The following is an 18,212-nucleotide window of genomic DNA, read 5'->3' as shown; positions in this document are numbered from 1 at the left end:
AAAGTGAATCCACCATGGATATTTTTTATTCTTTCCTTGATATTCAGATATACAACTTAATAAAGATTATGAACAAGTCTGCTTAGAAATTGTTTTAATTTGAAAACTTGAAAGCATAATCCCATCCTCCCTCAGAACACATACACTGCTGAAATTGCACATTTAGGGTTATGTTTTTCCTTCATTGGTTCCATTAATATCTATGAATAATGACTTCCCATGTGGTAATCTAATTATGGTTTGAAATAATTGGTGAACTGGAACAGTGTCATAGATCAAGGAGGAAATTACTAAAAGAAGGGTAAAGGTGAAATATATGGGGCATGGGACCCTAACTAGTAATAATGAGATAATGAAATCAAAGAAAAAATTTGATTGAAGACCAATGACATTACACAGTAGGTCCTGTTGAATAGGAGAACTTGCAGAAGCTCTAGCACATGGGGTATTTAAAACTGAAATGGATGAACAGGAAAAAATGGGCTGTAGGGAACGAACTCTTCACTGGCAAAGAGGTGGACTGGATGACCTCATAGCTCATTTCCACCGCCAGGCCTATAAGTCTGTTTGAGCAAATACTTGGAATTCTGTACGTCTTCTAGCCTCACTTGGACTTCTTTTGTATCTAGCAGCAGGAGATCATTACCCTGTGAAACTGCTTGACAGTAAATAGCTTCTTTTTCAGTCTTTCTTACTGGATAAAGTTAAATCTTAGGCTATGTAGAGCCAACTTGTGCCTACTTCCTTACTTGCAGCAGTGAGAAGGAGAGAGCTCAGAAAACTATTTGTCCTGTGGATCACAAAAAATCCCCTTAAACTTGCCAGCAGCACAGGTGTTTCCAAATGGTGGGAAATAAGCAATGACTTCATTGATATTTGACGTTTTTAATTCTAACTATTTGCATTTTGTGTCTTTTATAGACCATCTAAAAGGAGAGATAACCCAGAGGCGCATTCAAAGGGCAGCTCTAGGTAAGAGGAAAACATTTCAAACAGAACAGGATACAACAGGGGCAACAAGTTCTCTCCCAATGTTGAATCTGCTTGTGGAGCAGGTTGTATTTTCTAGGACAGTTTTTGCCACAACATTTCTACGGTAGTGCATACCATAAAGAACATGGACTCTATGAGCTTTGCCAGAAATTTGGCTCAAAAGGCCTCTGATTTCATGTGTGGTGAGAAAAATAATGCAAAAGTCTCACAGGTTTGGGGGTTTTATGTTGGCTTGCTTTCTTTTCAGGGTGACCAAAACAAGAACAGGCATCTAAACTCTCCTCATTTTTAGGTTTGGGGTTTTTTTTGCTTTCTGATGACTCTAACTTGAAATCCCACTAACAGACATTGATTTGTCCTGAGACTGAGCTTCTAGCCATGTTGCCACAATCTGTCTGACATCCTTTTTAGTTTTCATCATTCCAAGAGGGACCGAAGGCATACACAGGTCATTTCTTTCACATCTAGTTATAGAAGTTGAGAAGTTATTTCTTGCAGTTTCTGTTGACACAGCTGTGAAGCTAAAAGTGTCTATGTAAGTTGTTCACATAAGTGTAAAGTCATCCAAATTTGCTTTGAGATGCTTTAAGCTGACTCTACTGACTTTGTACTGAAACAACCTAGGAGTGTTCATATGAGAATTCTACTTTTGGGACAATAAACTTCAGCTAAAATGTGACAGAAAACTGCTAGGTCAATAACAGTTTAAGCCCTCCTCACTTAGATCCATTAAAGAATCCCAAAATGTGCCTTCATGGACCTTCTTCACAAAAAAAGATAGAGCCAACTTTGACCAGGTTGCAGTTGGTGGTTTTGTTTCTATGTATACATTACACAGCAAACTATTTGTCTTTTAGTAAGGGAGAGAAAACTGGGGGGCTTTCTTTCCTTCCAAAAATCAGGAAAATAAGTTACTGCAGAGTACCAAAGTAATTTCCCCTTTCTCTTTGCAATTTAGCCATCCATCTCAAGTTCTGTTGATGATATTATTATTTCATAGCTTTATCCTTTTTTTTATTTTTATGTAAAAATCAGCACTGAAAATTAATGCTGTCATGTCAATAAAGCCCAGGAGTCAAACTGAGTTTATTTTGATCAGTATGAGACGGAGAAGTGGAGGACGTGCTGATCTCTTCTCCCTGGCATCCAGTAACAAGATGCGTGTGAATGGTTCAAAGCTGCATCAGGGAAGGTTCAGACTTGATATTAGGAAATGTTTCTGTACCAAGAGGGTGGTCAAACACGGGAACAGGGCTCCTGGAGAGGTGATGGATGTCCAATGCCTGACAATGTTTAAGAAGCTTTTGGACACTGTCCTTAGTAATATGCTTTAAGTTTTGGTCAGCCCTGAAGTGGTCAGGCAGTTGGACTAGATGACCATTATAGGTCCCATCCAACTGTTCTGTTCAGTTCTGTTCTATACTATTCTGTTCTAGTACCTGAAGTTCAATCTAAAGATTATATCTTCAGTATAACATAGTATTCTTTCTTTAATTCACTCCAGGTTTTAATACCATTTACTAATTTTATGCCACTTTATGAAGTTAAATCAAGATAAATCATAGCAATGCTGTTTATTAGAAGTCATTGTTCAGTGTTTCAAAAATATTTTCTGACTCTATGTTTCAATCTGCATGATAACAGCTGGTCTTGCATACAGACTTCTTACTATATAGAAAATTGTGTTGCAAATGCTGTTTTTAATAACTGTCTAAACTGCTTTTAATAAAATAAGTAAGCATAATTTCTTTATATCCTTAGGAAATAACATAGTAGTGACTTTACCAGCTATACATTCACATTGTAAATATTCTGTTAGTGTTCAACAACATAGCAGACAACCCGTGTCCTTTTGCCTTTTGTTTTGAGCATTGCTATCTGCTTATCACCGTTAAGTCTGGACTGCACAAAGTATTTTCCAGGCTTTTTTTCCTCTTTTGTTATTCTTTTGAGTACTGTGGATATTTTGACTTAATATTTATTCTATGAGTTGGGGAGTATTATTTGCCTGCCTGCCTTTTTGGATGAATGTTCTTCCAAGGAATAACAGGTGTCAAGTCTCCCAGGATCTTCTTCATGACCAGAATGTCATCAAGATATTTTTAAATGAAAACTGCATGCTAAAAAGTCTAATTAAGACTCAGCTGAAATCCCAACATGAAATAAAACACACCATTGTTTCAATTAGAAACCAAGTTAACATCTTCCAGCTGCCTTTTTTTTTTCCTAACTTAAAGCATTTTATGGTTAAAATTCTTTAAGAAGCTATTCTGCTTGGATTTTAAACAGTGTAGATCTGTCTCCCTCATGGCTCTGCTGAAGATGTGATTTCTTATTGAAGGAAAACTCCACTTCTTAGCCCCATTGTTCTTAGCTATCTCTTTTTAAAACAGCATATGCTGGGAGATAACAAAGGACACAAATAGATGGGAGGTTTCATTGGAGGCAAGGGAGAGCTCCGTGTTTTTCAGTACACAGCCAGAAATGTTGAATACTTTGTGAAAAATTGCAAGGATTATTCACTCTCAGTGTGACTTTCATCTTTATTAATTGTAAAAATACCTTATTATGCAGATAACTTATTTTATTCAATAAGATCTTTCAGAGTAACATGCTTAACTGCATTTTTAGGCAGGATTTAAAATTAAATAATGTGCACCCTGTTGAGGTACTGACAGAGAAAAAGCACTGGGTCTCCAGCATGCTTCTGGGTAGAAAAGATGGAGGAAAAGAGTGGAAAGAAAAACTATCCCCTGGTTTGAAAAAGCCCATTCCTCATAAAAAATAAAATGACTAGGTGAGTTAGAAATAACAGATACTTCTGAAACCCTGAAAATGCATACCAGCATTTGCTTTAGTGTGGCAAATGCCTGAAAGCAAGGATTTTGACATCTGTTATTTTCATATTTGGATTTATAACACACATTTTTTTAAGCAAAAAATAGGGAGCTTTCTCCTTATCTTTGTTCCCTCTAAAGCTTTGTCAACATCATCTTTTCCTACATTTTCAAAGTTACATACCTGTTCTAAAGATACTGGTACCAGTTTATGCCCTTGTTCTTGCCCTGCTACATGTTCCTTCATAGTGTGTTTCATTCTGCTAACTCACCTTTCCTCCTTGACTAGAAGCAGAACAGTGTGATCAGTACCAGAATAAAGCAGGGACAGACAGTGCTGTATCAGGGTACATCTGATAGTAGTACCTAAGGGTACTACTGCAGGAATAATAAAGCCAGTGTTAGCAAAGAATTTCAAAGGAACTACTCCTCCAGTGCACTAGTTTGCAGTGCTCAAGGAAGCTGCCACTACTGTATATCCTATACCTGACAAGATGCAAATATATTGTCTGACACATTTCTGCGTATCTGAAGAGGTAGAATCGGAAAATGCTACCACTTGTCCAGAGTGAGATATCATAGAATCACAGAATGACACGGGTTGGAACAGACCTGTAAAAATCATCTAATCCAACCCTCCTGCCGTGGTCAGGGACATCTTTCACCAGGTTGCTCAGAGCCCCTGTCCAACCTGACCCTGAACCCTTCCGGTATAGCCCATGCCACTAGTAAAGCTAGACCACCATGGTTTATTTATGGTGTGGATATAAGGTATGCTTAGGAAGCGTATGATAGTTCTTTCTGCAACCATAGCAGCATCTCACTAGATATTTATAATATTAATGGGGCTAATAATTAATAACTGTCTTGAACTTTTCTGCTGTGATCTGTGTGAATGGAAAGCACATAGCACTTCCAAACTGCTGGTTTGCATCAGAGTTAATCTCTTATTTAAATAAATCCATATTTAAATAAAATGACCTCAGTTTCTTTCACTGCTTTACGTCATGTAACTGAGATGAGACTTAACTTTGTTCATATGAAGCAGGAGAGTCTTGATCTGTACTAATGCCATGAAATGAAGAGACACAAGTGTTTTCAATCACAAAATGACAGAAGCTGAGGGAAGTGGCAGTCTGTGTTTTCCCACACAAATCCTATGCAGTTCATCGAGAATAATAGATGGCCTGTTTTAAGACCATTATTTCTGGTGCTGAAAAATTGTATCTTATGTATCAGCTAACTAAAGCACTTTAGAGAAATAATCTGTTTGAAGTCCAGAATTTTAAGACTTTTCTTTTTTTTTACAAGAGATAAAGCAACATGTCCCCACTGCTGCTAGGCACCCAGAGATGTTTCCTCTAAAACGTAGGTGGGTTCAAGTATTTCCAGTCTGTAAAATATGCTACTTTTAGCCAAAAAAAAAAAACCCAAGAGCCGCGTAGTCGGTTTGCAATGGCCTCAGACTTACAGAGAGATTTGTCTCAGAAATTCATAATTTTGATATGCACAATGTTTCTCTGTGTTATGTTCTTCTATACATTTGTGCTTGAAATATCAAGCAACAGCAGCGTTTTCATAAAAGTTCGCTGTTCTGGTGCGTGTGCGCACTGATTTTATTCCTAGGGTGACCTCTACTGGTGTCACCGGCCCCGCTCTTGTGATGGGTTTCATTTCTTCAGCCCTATTTCAAAGGGGGAAAAAAAAAAAACAAACCATCACAGATAAATGCTTTGCATTAAGGTTTATTTTTGGATTTCTGAGTCTGACAGAAATCTGGTAAGATTGTACTTGTTAAAAAGGATTATGATTTTTCACTATTGCTAAGACAAAGATATCAATAGCAAAACTGACTGAAAATTCAGAAACCAGTGCCACTTTTCTCTTTGTGCAATAAAAAAGGTTTACTCTGACAAAGATAAAGCTACTTTTCGATTGCTTTATGCAATTATTGTAACATATGAAGTGTTTTTAGAAATATTTACCAAATCAGTTTTTAAGCAAATGCTTGAAATACTGATGAACCATTAATTTTGAAAACATATATAAGTAGTTATATAGGATATTATAAGTAGCTTAAAGGATCTTCATAGGTTCTTGTTACTGCAGTGTATTTAAGTAATTTTAGTTATTCCAGACCTGTCTTGGAGGAAAAAAAGCATTTATTTTAGCCTGTGGTGACTGTTAAGTTACATACCATAACAAACTTATGCCCATGTTTTTACATGCTGTTTTGTGCTTCAAGCCAGCACAGTATATGGCTAAAACTGTGAGTTCTTGAAGATCTTTTGTATTTTTGTATGTACTAAGTTCTTCCATAAAGATGATCACAATCAGGAAAAATACCATGGAATCGAAGCAGCAGCTAGACAAGCAGCAATGATTCCCTCGTAGCAGTATTTGAGGTAATATGCTTTGGGTTTTACCATGTAAGAATTAAGTTTAAAACTGTAAGAGAATGTTTGAATAAGACACCTTACATCTGTCGCTTCAGGTCTCAAGCCCACACAGACCTTTCTTTCTTTCTGTAAGTTTCTCTTCAATCTTTCTAGGGTGTTTTGTAGTTTTATTTGTTGATAAACAGTTTTTACTGTAAGCCTTTTTAGCAGGTTTTACTAGGTGCGATGCTAAATTCTAGAGGCAGCCATGAGTTTTTCCTTTCGTTGTTTCTCCAAGAAAGAGAACACTGCATCTTTACCAGAAATCTTTTCAAGTAGTTTCTCCTGATCTGTCAGAGAACATTCTGAGATTACTTGTGTGTTCCTGTTAAGCTTCCCACATGACCCACTCAACTTCAGCTTATCAGATCTCAAAAAAGAGCAAAGACATCTTTGGATAAAGTGATATTTTTATTAGAAGTCATGAACTTGTAGCACAGCTATCCAGTTCTCAGTTTTATTGACATTGACTTCAGCATTTCACTGTTGTTGGAACAGCTTGCAGTCTTTGCAAGCTTTCTTGCTATGAAGTGTTTTTTCTGAAATACTGAAAAGCTCAGTGTGAATTGCATTATTATTTAGAGACTCCTTCTAGTGACTAGCAAGTAAGCAAAACAGAATCTGGAGATTAAGCTCTCAATTCTCTAATTTAGCCTACTACAATTAAGATATTAGGAAAAAGATGCTATGAGGATAGTTACACATGGCAAGAGGTCATCAGAGAAGTTTGCAGGGTCTCTGTCCTTGGAGTTTTTCATAACATGTCTGGACAACCTAGTCAGCTCAAACTCAGCTTTGAGCAGCAGGTTGGACCTTGCAGCCTTACAAGGTCCCTTCCAACCAGAATGATTCTGTAATTCTAAAACAGGACTTGAGATGGAGTGAGCAAAAAATAAATTAGGTTTTATGCACAGCCTAGTGATTCCAAGCCTAAACTTGTTTGCTTCACCTTCTGTATACCTCAGAGTAGCCTTTCTATTGGCTCTAAAAAGCTGGTAGAATAACCAAGGTTTCCTCCGCAAGAGCTCTTTGTAATAAATAAAAGTCCTGTAATCTAATGAACTGTAAAGCACAAATGGAGCTCTTTCACATCTGTATTTGCTTTGATTTTTTCAAGGTAAAGGCCAGACCTAGAATAGCAGTTTCCATCTGATTGTGTAAAACCCAGGACAAGGGGTGAATGAGAAATAACATGGTGAATGTGATATATCCAGTGTTTCAGAACAAGCTATAAATCTGGTGAAAAACTTCTTCCATTTTATATTTTGATGAAACGGCTAAAATAAATTAATTCACTACTTCTTTGCTCAAAAATGTTTGCGTGTTTAAGATCAAAGAAAATAATGATGTGGGACAAGTAGTTGCTAATAATATCCCACAGATGTGCAGAGGTTGGATATATTTCTCCAGATAAGAATCATGTGGATAAGTTGTAATAGTTTCTAGATATGTCAGGATTGTCTCTTCTCAGTATACAGTACAGTGTAATTCACCTGACAGCTACCAGAACATCGAGCTCAATGTCCTTTCCTTCATGGATCATAGTTGTCTGAGTTATGAGAAATGCCTAAATACATGTATACATCTTGCACCTTCTTGAGCTGGTAGCCTAGCACAAACAGCCTAGCGATTCTGCACTGCAGCCAACGGGTATGTTTACGGGAGGACCAGCAAAAGTGTGGCACTTGATACGGGTACGAGTGTGGCCAGCTGGGACAGAGGGTCCCAAAACCATAATCTGATCCCCACAACTGCCCAAGGTGTATACAGATGGCTCTGATCTAGCCCACGTGCCAGAACATTGAACAACATCCAAATGAATCTTCTTAAAGAACAGCATTCCTGCCGACATGTAATCCTATGGATTTCCTGGAAATTCCCTGGAAAACTCGTACATCATACTAACATTTAGAAAAGCATTTAGGAAACCCTTTTAGATGGCTAGTGGAGTAGCCAGGCGAGAGAGTGGAAACAAAACGTCTGTAGTACTTTGGTCTTTAATGTAAACCTAACTGAAGCAGGGTCTTAAGACGTATCTTTGCTATTTGCACAGAAAAAAAAATCAGATCCATGACAGAGGTGCTTCAGGCCTGACACCTTTTGTCTTATTTGAGGCAAGGGTTAAACTAAACACTATACAGTGCAACCCCATGCTCATAATACATTGATTTCTCCAACAATGGTGGTGTTTTCCTGTTTTCCATCCCCTCTACTCCTCTCTTGCAGATGAATGGTCTTTTAGAAAAACCTTGTAGCAGAAAGTTCAAAATTGTTCAAGCTGATACTACTGTATACATTTTTTGGTTAGTATTCACCTCTTGAATCAAGGTTAAAACCCCTTTTAATGTCTAACTTGAAGTGACATGTCAGTTGCGTGGTGCATCTATACCTATACACAGCTGAAACAGAAGCAATTAAGTATAAAATATGTATGCTTATTTTTCCCTAATATTCTTTCAAAATGACATTGTTATCAGTTCAGTTTACAGTCCAAAATAAATGCTTCTGTACACTGTCACAAGTTCCACACAGAATACAGGTAAAACACCCATTATTTTTAGAAAACATCAGAACTATTGAATTGATCCCAGAGTTGCTGTGTGCATTGCATTCCTAAATGTGACCCACAAGCACAGGATTTACTCTGCATGCCTATGTATATTGCTTATGCACAGTAAGGCTGGCACTTCTCAGAACTGAGAATTGTGTGTCTCTTTATCTGGGAATCCCTGGGAAGAAACATGGATGCACTAAGCTTCAGTATCTCTTCTACGCTCTGTGACACTCAGTGTGACTGCACCTTTAACACCTTTAGGTATTTCTTATTCTCAGTAAATTTCTGCTATATTATTCTCAGTCAAGTTCTTATCCTGACCAGGCATTGCTTTACAGAAGTTACAGTCATTGCTGTCGTACTGCAACTGTGGTCTGCACATTGATGACAGATATCTTAGCTTCATGATAAGCAACTTCAGAAGTCTTTTCCATCCTTTTCTTTCAAGAGCAGCATGACAAAACTTAGGAAAGAAACTTTTTTTTCTGTGAAAGTCCTTGGATATTGTAGAAATTAATGCTAATGAAACCTCAAAACTTATGGATGACAAACCACACTCCTTCTTGGGAGGCAGAGAAAGATCATTCAGATATCAGGTATGGTTTTATCTAATACTGTGAACAACATAAATGATGCAACAATAATCTCATGTAATCAAATGGTAAAATGTATTTAAGTTTAGGCAAGAATCTGAGTTAGTAGGGGTTTCCTGACTAAGACCCAGCTATGTTACTATTCTAATAGATCAGCTGGCATGTATGGAATACATTAAACTTGAAGCTGCTTTTTTGGGCTGCTTTTTTTTTTTTTTCTTCCTCCCCCCCCTTATATTGTACTTGTATATTTGGAAACCAATAGAGAACTTTTAGCCACAATGGTTTCAGAAACTTTCATGGCTTGAGTGCAGCTGACATGAAGGCAACGCCTTCTGTTTCATATGCCATGTATTTTCAGGAGAAAATATAGAGATGACTAGTTTCAAAGAAGAAACTTGAGGCAATTGAAGTGTGAGTCTGTATTTAGCCAAAACAGCTTAGAGACTGGAAAAAACAGCTCCACTTTCCAGGTGTGCATTGGAAGTCAGTTAGTTTGAGGGAATATTAAGCCAGTAAAACACTAAACAATACAATGGTACAAAGAAAAGCAGCATACCAATGGACCTGTTTACTAAATTCAGTGATAAAAATAAAAAACATCAAAATACACATGCCCTTAATCCCACACGCATGCACTAACTTGTAAAGTGCTGAAAATAGGACAGTTTCTTTCAATGTGTGCTCATGACCAAGTGGCTGAAATTTTAAAAAAATCTATTACATTAGTATAAGGGGAAAATTGCTCTAAAACCCACAACATAAACTCTTCCAGACATTAGGGTATTTTCTTCTTCTCCTGAGTTTCATTGTGCATACCCATCTTTGCTTTTGTATAAAGCACACACATGGTGCCCGGTGACAAACATAGGTTGACATGGCCCAGGGGAGGAATAAGAAAGAAGGGAGAATTACTTGTAAGCTGATCCTGAATAACGATGGATGGGTAGTTCTTTTTAAAAAAACCAAATGACAGCATATGTTCCCATTTGAAAGCACTACAGCCGGAGTTTGCCAAAAGCTGCAAAACTGATAAATAAAGCAGTAAAAATATTAACTGGATACTGAAGTCAATTCTAAATTTGGTAACTTCAAGTGACTATAAATTTAAGCAGATAAACACAAGACTATCCAGTGAAAAAATGAAAATCTTTGACTGTGAAAGTACAGCTAGAGGGCAGGGCACAATGTTATTTGAGGCACAAGACAATAAATCCCTCGGCGTTTGACTTCTAGGATACACTCAGGTCGAGAAATATATGAGCGCCCCAGAGAGTATAAAGTTCAGGGTCACAGAGAGTTTCTTGCAAAATTTTCTGACTGTAGACAAGAATCTGCCAGATTATTTCAAGTTGTTGCCAGCTTGCAGTAAACTATGGTGATAACACGTGGTATCTCATGCTAGAAATAGTGTTTTTCAACCACGTTTGCCATATTGCTTTGAAATAGTGATCCAGTTAGCAGGTGCTATCATTTCTTTCTGGTACCATGTGATTTGGCAATGTGAAATGTGTTGTAAATTTTAATACTTCCAGTGCTCCAAAATTGGCCCTTTCATTAGTAAAGCCATTATATCTTAAAATGCCTCTTACAATCTTCTTTATGAAAAAAAATCCAAACCCCACAAACCTTTATGATATGAACTGAGCGTCAACTCATGCAGAGCTCACCTTCCTCTCTAAGCAGGCAGCTGGTACCAATTGTATTCTCTGCTTCACTTCACCAAATGGATAGTATCTGACGATGAAATAAAAAGTTAGCCCGAAGAGAAATATAGAAGTCATTAACTATTTCACTACCCAGTGTAGCACTATCAAAACCTCTTTACATCGTGTGACTCAGTGCTTTTAACAAAGACTTCACAAAGTAGGATTCATAATTTTTGCCACTCAGCTGTATATGCAGTTATGCTGATGTAAAGGAATTAATACTCCTTATGAATACATTGCTGACTTTGCTAAAATAACTCTGTTGTATAGAACTAAATGGAGGTATGCCAACAGAAACCCCTAGGATACACAGAGGCAGTGTTTTCCTGAACATGCACATCATACCTCCCCTGCATCCCTGAAACCTGGGTCTGCATTATCCAGGATCAAATTGCACCAACTGCATTTGTTTCCCAGGAGAAGTCACTGGGGCACTAAAATTGCATGTGATATTGTACATCAGCTGAATGGCTCAAATCAGTTGATGCACTAAAAGCATAGAGCTAGACTGTACAATCAAGTTTCATATGACAAACTGTCAAGCAATGAATTAAAAGTCAGCTGTGAGTGAGCAAAGCAGATACCACTTTGTGTTCTGTGCAGCTGCAGAAATGGTATCTGATAGTTAATATTTCAGCAGTAGCACCTCTGCACTTCTTAATGTATTGCAAAATTTTTAATGTATACGGGCAAAAGTTGGTCTCGTGAATTTTCAAGTTTTCATAATTTAAATGTATATGAGGTTAATACATAGATAAAATGATCTGATGTTTCAATAAACATTTTCTGTTTCCGCAACGGGCAGGCAGATATGTACAATAAAAAGAAAGTCTTTAGAGGAATAAAAAACGATGGCAAAAAAGAAAGTATTTCTTCTTAGGTATCTATCTTAAATGTATAAGTATTATGCTTTCTATATTTTACTCTATTCGCTCAGTTGTCCCTCTCATGTTATTTTAAAATAACTGAGCCTGCATACTGAAGAATGCTAACATTAGACATGTGATACAAAGAGCCTGTAACCTCTGCCTTAGCCTCCCAGCTTCAGCTGTAGCTGAGATTGCCCGGGCTGGCGGGAGGACAGGGGTGTGAGGCAGCAGCAGCAGGAGCCCAGGGGCAGAAAGAGGCCACTGCAGGGATTCAGGAAAGGTAAAGCGAAGAGGAGAGAACAGAAGTAGCAGGGAATGAGGAGAAGGCAGAATTGGCAGCAGCCAAAAGGGTTGAAATACATGCCACCAGACATAGATCTCTTTTGCTTGGAACATCAGGAAAAAGCTGTGTGTTTATCTGTATATATTACGGTAGGCTGATTCAAAAAGGACTGCTCTTTAGAGCAGAATGCTATTCAGTTCACAAGCACATTGTTGCGATGAGCAGGTGTGACAAAAAGCTGAAATGGAGACTGCAACAGCATGGGAAGACACCAGAGAACTCACAAAACAGTGCCAAACTAGGCATGGCCTGGGTTTGACTTGCCACTGCACCTCACCTGACACTGGACCTCTTCTGCCTTTGTGACTGGAACGCAATAATGCATGTCTAAGTTGTAGCCATTTACTTGATGAAATAGCCAGTGCTATTTTTGCTGCTGGGACCTCATCAGCTTGCAGCATACTCATCTCTTTCCATTCTGTGCACATACAAAACTCTGCTCTTCACCTTGGCCACAGCTGTTTTTCTTGCTTTCATCACCTGCGTATTGCTAGAGATAATGGGCGTAGCTCTATGCAGGGTTGAGGATGCTGGGGCCTTTGTGTGATAGAGGTACTCATCTCATGTAAAAGGCTTTATTATTAATTCTGAAGGTAACTTACAACCAAATAATCCCTTCTACAGCATGTAATCAGCCACAGAAAAACATTTTTCATGGTGTTTTTATATATGTGACAAAATTCTACCCAAATTTGGCTGCCCTTTCAGAGCTAGTGCAAAAATATTTTTCCAAGCACTAGATGTCTAAATAAATCGGGGAAGGAAAACTACAATACTATGGCCTTGCATCACTCTGTAACAACCAGCAGAATTTGGTTTTCTTCTAGGGAAGTCCTCACTTCAGAAACAGCATTAACATTTTAAGATGTTACTGTCTTCCCCTCTGTATTATTTCCCTTCATTATAGAGGGAATATAATACCTCCTGACCTCAGACACCATAACAGGTTGCGCAGATAAGTCAAACACACTTCAGTGTGCTCAGGAGAGCCCCCTTTAACCACTGCTGAAGACAGCTTTGGCTAAGTCTGGCCAGCTTTGCACAGGAACACGTTAAGGATGCTCACATGGTTGGTGAGCATGGCTCATTTGGGAGGCAGTTACTCTCTAAGTCGTTCCAGTTTGTTCCATAAGATCACATTTCTTTCAAGCCTGGATGCTGTGTATCCGTGAAGGTCATAACAAGTGTGAAGCCTCAGGAGCTCTGCAGTGAGTGTCTCCCCACAAGTTCCTTGTGTAGCTCTGCACTTTCCCACATTGTGCCTTCTCCAGAGGATGAAATCTGACAAATCAGAAAATCCTCATCCCCTGTAATCATTGAAAGGTTTACTGCTTTCCTTAAAGGTTCTGGCGTGATTATGATGGCTGCCTTACTATCCATCGTGTTCAGGTACAATCTGATACCACTGTCATAGCATCTCCTCTGCTGTGATGTTTGCACCTCCTGGCTTGTGTGTTCATTTCAACATTCCAAGCAGTTTATTTTCTAATCTTCTGAGAGTACCTTCTCCACCACAGCTGTCTTCACCCTATCATTCTTTTGTAATCTGCAAATCCAGCAAAGCCTTTCAATGTATCAAATGAGAATTGTTCATGTGCTTTGTCCACCTTGACATGCTTGACCCAAGTACTTTAAATGAAATAAAATGCTTTTCAGCTTCATCTGTATTAAGCTACAGGGCGCTACATCAAAAGATTAATGGTTTCAGCTGGCACACTGACAGGCAGAGGGGTCATTACTGCCCTCTTGTTCCAGACAGAATTCCTCTCCTTAAAGAGAGGGTACACTCCTCAGGCCTCACAACAGGTTGACACAAGATTTATTTTCTTGGCAGAAATAATAATCAGGATGGAAACTTGCATGTATTGTAGAGCAAATCTTTTGGTTCTTTCATTTTTTTTCGGTTAAAAAGGCTGAACATGTTTTCTTGGGAACCTTAAACTATTCTCACTCATTCTAGAAATAGAAACTGTTGTAATACTAGTAGGTAACCTTACATTTCCTTTCATTGCTGAACATACAATCCATAATGGCAAGACAATTTTGCCATCTCTCAGAGTAAGCATGTTGTGTATTGCATGCTAACTAGCTCCGTTAGAAGACAAAGAAATCCTAAGCTTATTTCTCAGGTTAACTGAGGCTACTCTTAATATTTCCACAGTTCTCCTTTACCTTGACAAGTTTCTCACATAGTTTCAAGACACTTTCCTTATTTATACTAATTCCCTGAATTCATTGCTTACCAAAGCTAATTTCTCCTTCAGGATTTCTTTTACTCTTCTTTCTGTTCTGCTGTTCCCAGGCACCAGCACAGCTACTGCTGTATCTTCTTTCTGCAACAACTTTGCTGTCCTGGTCTTGTCCTTGTAGGCAAAATGGTCAGGTTGAATGCATTTGGTAGACTTTTATGGCAAAGACGAACTTTTAAAATGAACTGGCAAACTCACTTTTATTCATATCTAAAATGAATATTCTGGTCTTTACTGGGAAAAAAAATATTAAAAGCAACTTAATTCAAATCACTGGTTATTAAGCATCTCTTATATTAAGGCCTAAATAAGCAATTTGAAGAAACATTTCCAGAGAAATGGTTAATGACCCCCATTTCATTACTTACCTCTTGAAAATTGGGGTTTTTTTCCTAATTAAAAGTTGCTTGGTTTGACATAATAATGTCATTGCTTACATCTGACCATTTCTCTTACAGCTGTTTCTAGTCCTTCTGAAGAGCTAAATATGCTTGATCCAGTAGAAGAGAAACTTCGAATGCAAATTGAAGAAGAAAAGCAAAGGTATTACTTCTGCCTTAAACTTCTGCTATCCTTCGGAAGATAAATTATACTGATAGTGTATTCCAGTTACAATTCTGTACACACAGCTACCCTCAGGGTTTTCTCTGACATTTTAAAAATGTCAGCTTTGTGGTTCACTAATAGTTTTTAAATTTGTGTGTATGTAGTTGGTTTGTCTGTAAGATGCCGCTATGCGAGTGGGGAAAAGTTATGCTTGAGCTAATGGCTAAAAACAAATAAAAATAGCTAAATGTCCTCCCTGAGGATTAGTATTAGAAACTTGTTGTTTGAATCCAAATGTGTTGTGAACCTTTTTGGCTGATTCAGAAATGTCCTGCCTTCCTTGACCTAAGGGAAACTTTTAGGCTATACAGGATTGACTAAGTGTAAATAACATGCAGAATATGTACTGGTTAACCAACTCTCACTCTAATGTCAATGTAGCCAGAAGGCTAAAAGAAAACAGACGCAAGGATATCAGTTTTAAGCAACTTGCTAGTGTTTATGTTATGTGCAATCTGTGAGGAAGCTTCTGGCTATTTCATACTACTGGTAAAGCCCCAACTCTATGTTAGCCAATGAAGTTTGCATCTGAAAGGTGAATCGGTCTCATCTCCTACCTGAATCCAAGCTCTGGTGACCAGTTGTTTATTAATGGCAACATGCTGAGAAACCAAACAAAATAATTGACAGATTTGACTGAACCTGGATTTTAATTGTTAATCAATACTCATCCCACTTGAACGTCACTAATTTCTTTACTGAATAAAAGCTTTGTGGGGTGAGATTTTTTGTATTTACTGTCTGGTGAAGCTCTTAAATAATATGGGATGTCTCTTCCGACCACCAATCTGTCTCTGTCCCCTGCATCTCTGTTTACTATATATTCTTCTGTAGTTTAAATCCGTAACTGTTCTACGTAGGATAAAGCTTTGTTCAGACGTGCTGGAAGTTCTGTAACACACTTTCTTTTTCCATATTAGTTACAAAACAATGTTCAATCACTTGAAAGGGCTGAAGGTTGAGATTGAGCACCTGGAGCTTCTTATAGAAAAAGTCAAGATGAAGCTGCAAAAGGACTTCGAAATGTGGTGGTCTGAAGAGGCAATAAATTTACAGGTATGAAATCACTTCCGTTTTCATTTAAATGTAACACCTTTAATCGTTTCTTAAAGAAGTAGTTAATTGACTAGATAGAAAGGAGTATGAAGAATGGGACTTGGTGCCTGATTCACCTGTACTTTGCCAATGTAAATCAGACAAAGCTAATGTGGATAATACTTGTATGAAGCTAACATAAATGAAGCAAAACGTTTGCTTTCTGCTTTATTTTTTGTTTTGACATTCCTCCAGACAACTTGATTGAAAGCAAAGAATGGTCCCAAAATGCCAAAAACTCTGAAGGGACATAAAACAAATAGAGGACATTGGAAAAAATAATCTTTTTTACTGCTAGCAAAACTATGATTTCATCAGGTTTATGACACGTGCATTAAAAGATGGCAGTCATAGCTGTAAGATGGACAAATCCCAGCAAACGTAATTGGTTTTTAGCTTCCTTTGTTTGCAAAGACTCCAGCAACCTTCCAGCTTCCCTAAGCTCCCAGAGGGTCAGCAGCTCACAGCACAGCCCCTCACTCTCTGGCTGAGTCCCACCACTGCTATCATTGCCTGTTTAAGAACCCAGCAGAAACAGAGTGCTCTAGTTTAATGACTTGTGCAAAACCAAACTGACGAGATGACATTTTGAACTGTGTATTGGAAGTTCATAACACGATCAGTCTAACGCTACACAATTTCACAAACACAGGAGACAGTACAAGAGGGTCCAGAGGGGGAGATCAACTGAAACAATACAGCTTTCTTATGCTCCCTTTCTGACACATTTTTCATGTCTTCCAAGTAGTGGCATGGCATCTCACAGCAAAGCACTGCCATGAAATGCACATCAGCCTAATGACAAAGAATGCCTAGTGCAGTTCATCCCATATCCTTTATTATTAACTGGAAGAGAAGATTCACTCTTTGGGGAAAGTTGTTATAAACAAAGAAATGTTTAGCTGTTGGGTTTTTTTAATTCTTATGATTATAAATTAAACTGTATTATTAAGGAAACAGCCTAAAGTAAATACAGAACTTAACACGTGGAATGTAGTTATCCATAAAGTGCCACCGAACTAGCTTAACTTTGAGTTATTGTTGCAAAATACTTTTCAGGTTAAAATCCCTAACCACATTAGTGGCAAAGAGGATAATGTTTTAGTCACCCTCCTGTCTAAATATTTAGGCTTTTCAAAGCGCTGCAGGTAATATTCTTGAATCCACTGGAGCACATTTTTCTTTATCCCTTAACAGGAGAGGTCCAGGATTCAGCCTCTCATGATTCATCAGTAGAAGATTAGAAAACTGGAAAAAATAATTGGGATTGATTTCTTGGATCTTGACCTATCTATACATCTGAGCTCCCTAAGAAACTCAAATCGGTGAACACATGCTGTTACATATTAAAAACCTGTAACTTGAGCTTAAAAATACTTGAACCAATCCTAAACACTTTTCTCTTTGTTCAGAAGTGTTTGTCCAAGTGAAGAAATGCTGTGTGATTCAGACTTTGTGTTTTCTGAATGAGTCATTGCCTACCTTGTTATTGCTGAGACCTGTAGGCCAATATTAAGCACTCTGAAAAAATCCTATCCTACATAATTTTGTTTTTCAATCTAAACCCAGCAGGAAAAGTCAGAGATGGTTAGTGCACCAGACACCGTGACTGTTCATCCTCAGTTTATCAGATCCTCGCAACATCTATCAACTAACAGGTAAATTGGTCATCTTTCTCTTCCTTACCTTCTTGTAAAAAAATGCAATTTTAGAAGTGCGGTTCACCAGAATGCTTTTGCAGATACCACATTCAAACACCACGTTTCCAGTTACAAAATAAATGGCTATGTAGAAAATATATTTTTATCATTCAGTTATTTTGAAGTCATTTGGAAGGTAGTTTATTGTAGCTCGGTTTTTTTGACTTGGTCTTGGGATCCTTGAAATCTGTCACTAGGGGCCCCGTGACAGATAGCAAAGAAAGGC

At 37.9% G+C, this 18,212-nt stretch overlaps 1 protein-coding gene across 1 annotated transcript in view; it reads left to right on the top strand.

Annotated features, from left to right (window-relative positions):
• Positions 1–18,212, top strand: part of KIF6 (kinesin family member 6) — a 158,357-nt gene that overhangs the window by 127,181 nt on the left and 12,964 nt on the right. Inside the window, exons 16-19 of the mRNA XM_055816372.1 lie at positions 922–972; positions 15,044–15,128; positions 16,112–16,249; positions 17,852–17,944. Coding sequence (XP_055672347.1) covers positions 922–972; positions 15,044–15,128; positions 16,112–16,249; positions 17,852–17,944 — 367 coding nt within the window. The remainder of the gene's footprint in view (positions 1–921; positions 973–15,043; positions 15,129–16,111; positions 16,250–17,851; positions 17,945–18,212) is intronic.

The sequence above is a fragment of the Falco peregrinus genome, chromosome 11 (genome assembly GCF_023634155.1).
Source record: "Falco peregrinus isolate bFalPer1 chromosome 11, bFalPer1.pri, whole genome shotgun sequence".
NCBI classification, from domain to species: Eukaryota; Metazoa; Chordata; class Aves; order Falconiformes; family Falconidae; genus Falco; species Falco peregrinus.
The sequence above is the reverse complement of the archived record's forward strand: the minus strand, read 5'-3'. Positions and strand labels throughout refer to the sequence as shown.